Raw genomic sequence first — 8068 nt, forward strand, 5'->3', positions numbered from 1 at the left:
TAAAATAAAATACAAACAAGCCAGAATAGAACAAAAAAAAAAAAAACAAGGGAAGAAAAGAACCAAAGAAAAACCACAAGAAAACACATATAGATGCAGAAATATACACATTTTCAAACAAAATTGGAAACTGAAATATTGCCAAAGACCTGTATGGGGGAAAAAAAACTTCAAAAAATGCCATTGAGTTTATTTTGTGTTGGCCATCTAGTGGTGGGCATAGAGCCAGCCCTTAAGTGTGGTTGAAGGCTGGGGAAAATTGAGTTTCCTGTGTGAGTGGTTATCAATTGGAGATAGTTTCTGGGTTGGGGTAGAGGCTGGCATCCACTTCCCCTTTCAGCAATGGGACCCCATGTGGCTTAGGCCTGATGTAGGTCTAGTGCACACTGACTATGCATATTTTTTCCTTAGGTTTATAGATGTTTTGTCCACATGTTTGTTTGTGCGTCCCATGTATGTAGTTCTCTCAGAAGCGAGAAGTGGGTATCACATTCCCTGGAACTAAACTTACAGTTGTGAGCTGCCATGTGGGTGTCAAGAATCAAGCTCAGGTATTCTTGAAGAACAGCTGCTGAGCCACATCTCTGGACTCTTTGTCTGTTAAGTGGCATCTGTTAGCACAATGACATTCACCTCCACTTACTGCTCTCTTCACATAAATCTTTCATCCTGAGCATAGAATGCTGGTGAACCACTATAACTAGGCATTCAGGAAACCTCAGAATGAAAAAAAAAAGGGAGGGAGAGTCAAATGGAGAAGACAAACCAGAATGGAGGACAGAGGACAGACACAGAAGACAATTCCCACTTCCCTTCAAAAATTACTGCAATTTTTTCTCAATTTTCCCTCATTTATCAACATGTCACATTCTCTTTCTCCCTCAAGTGGTACACAGCAGGGACCTCCTTAGACGAGGACACCTGAGCCTTTACTCTTGAGCATTGCAGAGCAAATCAATAAATAGTCTCACTCAATGAGCCAGGAGACCAAAGAGGCTGGAATGTAGAGCTGACTTGAAGACAGGGAATTCAGAAAACTTTAAAGGGCTCCAGTTCAACAGGAATAACCCATCTAGATTTGCAAGGACACACACTCTCCACTCCTCCAAACAAAGCTTCAAGCACAGATCCTGCCTGGTCAAACCTTTTTACCTCTTCTTTCTCTCCCAAGCAACTCAGAATTCATGAAACACATCTCAGAGTAGCTGTGCTCCCACACAGCGTTCCTTTGCAGATATCAACATTCAGCACACTCCACCAAAAATGGATGCCTCTTGCACAGGTAAGAGTTTTGCTTTGTTTTGTTTTATCAGAATCTGAAACAAAACTGGTTTTAGTTAGGAAAACCAAATGAAGAAAAACAAAAACAAACAAAACGCTCAGACTTACTGCACTAATGTCTAAGTTTGACCAAACATGTTTGCCTAACAAGACCTCAAAAACCCAGTAACCATCCAGACTCAAAAAAGGCAGAGGCAAAGTTGGAAAGGGAAGTCCCATCGTGAATCCAAGTGGGACGCTAGCTTAACACGCTTTCACAGTCTCTTGATGGAAGAGAAGCTGGGCTTGCACCCTACCACTCTCAATCCTTTCAGCCACAGATGATAACAGGGTGGCAGATATCCCGCAGCAATAATTGGAAGTCCTGCACAGGAATTATACCGAGCCAAAATGAGGGCAAAGAAGTTTGTAGTGATTACGGCTTGCCAGATTCTGTCACCACAGGCCAACAGCAGGGCTCAGCCCAAACCGTCCTGTGTAACCACTGAAATCTCAAGGCAAGTGGGAAGAGGGTCTGAAGTTCAGACACCAAAAAAAAAAATTTATGGTAGCATCAGGAAATGACAATAAGTAAAGTAGTTTTTCTGGAAGTGATAGAAAATTAAATATTGACATTGGGTGGGGTGAAAAGACCCAATTCAGAACTGAATATATAAGACCGAATTAAGTAACATAGAGGCCCCAGCAAAAAAGCAAGAGTATAAAGATGACTAATAAGCAAAATAGAGGCAGAAGACCCCTTGAAACTTATCTAAAATAAGAAAAAATATTTAGAGGGGGAAATGTAAAAATCTAAAAATGATGGGGCTGTAAGGGGGCCTGAATGATGGGAAGTAAGACATATCCATCCAAGGGAGGAGGCTAAAGGCTTCTACATGGGATGCAGGACATTTCACAAGACAAGTCAGGAAGTATTCATTAAAGAGCACAAACACCTTGTGTTGAATATAGAAACAAGCATCAATGAATGATACAGGAAACAGGGAAGGCTTTAAAAGATTCTTGAGGAACAATTTTTGAGCCTATAAATACATGAATGAGCCTGATAACAAATGTTTCAGGGCAGGCATGCTGTCACCCCATGGATAGAGCCATGCATGTGCCAAGGCGAACAACAGGCTCCAACATGAGCGACAGTCTCCCAGTAACTCTCTTCCTGACTGGGATCCCAGGGCTGGAGTTTGCCCACCTCTGGATTGCTATCCCTTTCTGTGTCATGTATCTCATAGCTCTGCTTGGTAATGCTGCCCTCATCCTTATCATAGGGACAGAGAGTGCCCTTCATGCACCCATGTACCTCTTCCTCTGCCTTCTCTCACTCACTGACCTGGCTCTCAGCTCCACCACTGTACCTAAAATGTTGGCTATTTTATGGCTCAATGCTAATGAGATTTCCTTTGGTGGATGCCTAGCTCAAATGTTTTGTGTCCACTCCATCTATGCTCTTGAGTCCTCGGTTCTCCTTGCCATGGCCTTTGATCGATATGTTGCTATCTGCAACCCACTGAGATATACAACCATCCTCAACCATACTGTCATAGCCCAAATTATCTTTGCTGGCATAGTCCGTAGTGTGGCTATTGTCTCCCCTTTCATCTTTTTGCTGAGGCGACTGCCCTACTGTAGTCACCGTGTCATGGCTCACACATACTGTGAGCATATGGGCATTGCTAGGCTTGCCTGTGCCAACATCACTGTCAACATTGTCTATGGGCTGACTGTGGCTCTGCTGGCCATGGGCCTGGATTCCATCCTCATTGCCATCTCCTATGGCTTCATCCTCCGGGCTGTCTTCCGTCTCCCATCCCGTGACGCTCAACACAAGGCTCTGAGTACCTGTGGATCTCACCTTGGTGTCATCTTGGTTTTCTATATACCTGCTTTCTTCTCCTTTCTTACCCACCGTTTTGGTCACAACCGAGTTCCCAAAAATGTACACATCTTCCTGGCTAACCTCTATGTGCTGGTGCCTCCTGTACTCAATCCCATCATCTATGGAGCAAGAACGAAGGAGATTCGGAGTCGGCTTGTAAAACTGTTTCACTTGGGAAAAGACTTGGTATGAAGTCTGAGCAGAGATTGGAGATAAGAAAAATAAAATATTCTGGGCATTATATCATCAGCTCTCTGGAAGGAAGAGGATTGGATAGATGAAGGGGAGAGTTAATGGTCAAACTAAACAGACCATCTTTATGGCACTTTTAAAGGAATTCTGAATAATCCAGAGGGTGGATATTTTCACTCTTCTCTCAGAAGTGATATCCTGACTACTCTAATGTCAGCTTGACACAGAGTCACCTGAGAGATGGGAAAGTTGATTGAGAAAATGCCTCCATAACAATCCAGCCATCAGGCATTTTCCTGCTTCGTGATTGATGAGGGAAGACTCAGGCCATGATGGGTGGTGCCACCCCTGGACTGAAGGTCCTGGGTTCTATAAGGAAGCAGGCTGAGCAAAGTGATGAAAGCAGGCCAGTGAGCAGCATTTGGCCGTGGCCTTTGCGTCAGCTCCTGCCCTGCTTGCGTTCCTGACCTCACAGCTTCTGGTAACGAAGTGTCAGATAGAACTGTGAGGGAAGTAGATCCTTTCCTCCCCAAGGTGCTTTGGCCTTGGTGTTTCATCACAGCAGTAATAACCCTAAGCAACACAAGTAGGTACAACTTCCTAAAGAAGTCAGTTACCAGTCTTATGAAAAGATTGGGTTTTGTGAAGGGACGCCATCATTTGAGTCCAGTGAAAAATTAAAAAATGAACTTAGTATGGTTTAAATCTAAGTTCTGACATTTTACCTCTTCAGGTAGCAATTAGGACTCAAAGTCCAGACAGAGTGCCTGAACTTAAACTTTTCTGATTATCGTGTAGCTTTGAACATCATGCTCAGTGTCCCCATGCCTTAGTTTGGCCAGTTATGTAAATGGTGGCATTAACATCTAACTCATACTGGGGTGTGAAATTCATATGTCAATAAATAAAGAAAAATTTTAGGGCATTGCTTGTAAAGGTTCAATAAGCAAATAAAATGAAAATGTACACAACCTTTCTAACACTAGTAAGCAACTTCTTTACCTCTTTTGCTAAAATTAATGTTTCACAGAGTTATTGTCGTAACTACGTTATAGAACAAATCTGTAATGTGTAAGTGGTGTTTGAGGTGGAGTTGATGCCTAGTGAAATGAGTTTCCTCCCATCCTCTCTCCAGGTTTCTGATTTGAGGTCTATTTGATTTCAGACCTGAAGTTGCCCCTCACTGACAGTCAGAAAAGCTGAGTCAGGTTCTATCAATAATCTCAGTTCTCAAATTTACGAGTTCACCTATGCTGCTCAAATAGATGATCTCTATTGTTCAAATTTAAGAAAAAAGAGTCTGTAATTCAGGTAAAGACCTAAGGTTGCACATTTTCATAGACAGCATATTATCTAGTCTTTTGCAATAGGAATAATATAAGCTCTGGACCCTGGCATTCAGGAGCTTAAATCTCAGCTTCTTAGTCTTCTTACTCCAGGAATCAGTGTGTCCCACCTACTCAGCTCTGCCTTAGAAAAGTGCTTGCTGTGCTATCTTAAACAACGCAAATACTCAATTCACACTGGCAGTAGTTAGTGGTATCTAGTTAATACTCTTTAAATTAATGAAGATTTACACGTTTCTGATCTCCCATCCCTAAACAAGAAGTCATCTCGAACTGACATCTGCTTTCAAAGGAAAAATTAGCTTTCTTCAGTGGAGGCTCACTGGCTATATAAACCACAGTGAAGGGTAGGCCCCATGCTCGCCAGTTTGCAGCCAACACAGAATGAACTCATTGGTGTTTTTGTAGATGTTTTTGTCTCATAATGCTTTGCTTGTGCATTTTTTATCTGACTGGACTTTTGTTTGTATATTGTAGTTACTGGTTTTGTGTTTTTATGAGGTTTGTTTTTGTATGTCTGTTTGTGTTTCCTATGTTTTCCCTCTTTTATTCTAGTTTGGTTTGCCTGTTTGTTTTCTAAAGAGAAAGAAAGAAGGTGTGGGATTGCATGGGAGAGAAGATGGGGAAGATGTGGTGAGGAAGCAAAGCATGACTGGAAAATATTATATAAATTTTCAATAAAAATGTTTCAAATATCTTTTTTCATAAAATCTAAATCTGTGTGTTTCATTGTATGAGATGACAAAATAACATAGTGATTATTTCTTTGTTGGTTCACTAATATTCAAAGCTGTATCACAGCAGGTATAATGTAGAATTAATAAAGAACTAACAAGATTTCTGGTCTGATTCCCGACCCAGGCCAGATCAGTAGCCCAATGTCCTCCTACATCCTACAATCTGTCTGCCTCTCAGGAGGTCCACAGTAACTAGGGGACTGTTTCTGTCTAAAAGAACTGTAGGGACAGTAATGGATTAGAGACTGAAGACAGAAGCCTAGCATGGCTGTCCTCTGAGAGACTCTACCAGCAGCCAAATGAGACAGATATAGATACCCACACCTAATCATTGGATTGAACTAGGGCACCTCTTACAGTTGAATTAGGAGAAAGATTGAAGAAGCTGAGGGGAAGGCTGGTGACCTCATAGGAAGACAAGCAGTATCAACTAACCCAGACCCCAGGGAGCTCCCAGAGACTGAGCCACCAATCAGGCAGCATACACAGGCTGGTCTGAGGCTCCCTGGCACAAATATAACAGGAAAATGCCTGGTCTGTCCTCAGTTTGAAAGATGTACCTAATCCTCGAGAGACATGAGGCCCCAGGGAAGGGGAAGACATGGGGAGGGAACACCCTCTTGGAGGCAAGGGGGAAAAGGAGCGGGATGAGGAAGTGGAGGAGGGAAGAGGAAGGGGCTGGAATATAAGTAAATAAAATAATTAAAAGTAAATAAATAAATAAAAAGCTAATACTGTAACAGAATTGCTGGTGGTGATGGAGCATCCCACACAGTTGTGACAGAAGTTAGAGAGGTGAGGTTGGATGTTGACAAAAGAGAGTTTCCAGAGGTAACACTTCCCAGTGACCATAACTTATTGTTCCCAACAGCCTTCCTTAAAACTGTGAGTGAAGGAATCCAAACTTTGAGGCTAGACAAAGGTCTCCATTCCCAGAGCAGCGGTAACTGCTTCAGCTGCTGAGTCAGCCAGGCTACACTGGTGCCTGGGCACCCTGAGAAGTTCCTACTCTTATATAGGCATCAACAAAGTCAGTTTATAGTAAACCTAAACTTGGGTCCAATGCTTTTGAGTGTGCTTGTTTTCCTTTTCTTTCTTTCTTTCTAACTTTCTTTCTTCCTTCCTTCCTTCCTTCCTTCCTTCCTTCCTTCCTTCCTTCCTTCCTTTCTTTGTAGGTCTCACACTCTTAATTTGCCCAGATGGAGACCACCTAGAATCAATTCTCATGACTCAGACCTGATGAGGTCTTGTTTATGCTTAGTATGCATATGCACATTTTAGTATGTATGTGCAGGATTTGAAAAAGAAAAACTAGTACTCTCAGGTAGCCAGGCTAGACACCAGAAGGCTTGAAGATAGACCTTTGGTAAACAGCATCTGACAAAAAAAAAGAAGTGAAACAGTAAGACTCTGATTAGGGATCAAAAGAGAGAGAAAGAAAGATGGGTCTTATCTTGGGTCCTTGGTAGAGAATTGAAATTCTAAATTTGCCCATTGGCTTTCTGACAAAGAATAAAGATATACTATCATCTCCTACTTTGGAGCCAATCCAAGTGGACCCATCACCTGGACAGAAAAACCATCTGTTCCGAGGACTATGAGATAAAGACTACCTAGCATGTAGGTTGGCAGTAAAGTCTCTGGTCACTATCCAGTCTTTAGAGGGTATTCCTCAGCAAAGACCCACTGGTGCTCTGTTCACTCTCAGCATTGAGAGTTTCCCCATTTTTAATATGCTGCACCTATTTTCTATGCTACACTCTATATGTCTCCTCTAAATTCTTTATGTAGAGATCATGAAGATCACAAGGGGAAACCACAGCAAATCTCTCATTTTCCTCTCACCCTAAAAAACATCCTTAGGACCCACTTTTTCCTCCCACTTGTAGACTTGGTACCCTATTTGTTTTTTTTTTAAGATTTTTTTTATTTCTGTGTCCACTCTTCAGTTGGGGACATCTGGGTTGTTTCCAGCTTCTGGCTATTACAAATAAGGCTGCTATGAACATGGTGGAGCATGTGTCCTTGTGGGGTATCTTTTGGGTATATGCCCAAGAGTGGTATAGCTGGGTCTCCAGATAGAACTATTTCCAATTTTCTGAGGATCTGCCAGACTAATTTCCTGAGTGGTTGTACCAGTTTGCTATTCGACCAGCAAAGGAGGAATATTCCTCCTGACAGCATGTGCTGTCACTTGAGTTTTTGATCTTAGCCATTCGGATTGGTGTGAGGTGGAACCTCAGGGTCATTTTGAGTTGCATTTCTATGATGACTAAGGACTTTGATTTCTTTAAGTGCTTCTCAGCTATTCTGTTGTGAATTCTCTGTTTAGCTTTGTACCCATTTTTTTTAATTGAGTTTTGGGTTTTTGGAGATTAACTTCTTGGGTTCTTTATATATTTTGGATATTAGCCCTCAGTCAGATGTAGGGTTAGTGAAGGTTTTTTTTTTCCCAATCTGCTGATTTGTCAGTATTATTCAGCTGTTTAAAATGAGAACATCGTGAATTGTGCAGGCAAATGAATGGAACTAGAAAATATCATTCTGAGTTAGGTAACTCAGATCCAAACGGGTCTGACATGCATGATATTTACTCACTAATAAACAGATATTAGCTAAAATGTACAGAATACCTAGGA

At 41.8% G+C, this 8068-nt stretch overlaps 1 protein-coding gene across 1 annotated transcript; it reads left to right on the forward strand.

Annotated features, from left to right (window-relative positions):
• Positions 1-2374: 2374 nt before the first annotated feature.
• Positions 2375-3346, forward strand: Or52d1 (olfactory receptor family 52 subfamily D member 1). The gene has a single exon (NM_001000165.1). The coding sequence runs from the start codon at positions 2375-2377 to the stop codon at positions 3344-3346; it is 972 nt and encodes a 323-aa protein (NP_001000165.1).
• The last annotated feature ends 4722 nt before the right edge of the window (positions 3347-8068 follow it).

This window comes from Rattus norvegicus, chromosome 1, assembly GCF_036323735.1.
Source record: "Rattus norvegicus strain BN/NHsdMcwi chromosome 1, GRCr8, whole genome shotgun sequence".
NCBI classification, from domain to species: domain Eukaryota; kingdom Metazoa; phylum Chordata; class Mammalia; order Rodentia; family Muridae; genus Rattus; species Rattus norvegicus.

What these genes read in the sequence shown, in the direction of transcription:
- Or52d1 (NM_001000165.1), top strand. Translation starts at nt 2,375, where the DNA reads ATGCATGTGCCAAGGCGAACAACAGGCTCCAACATGAGCGACAGTCTC.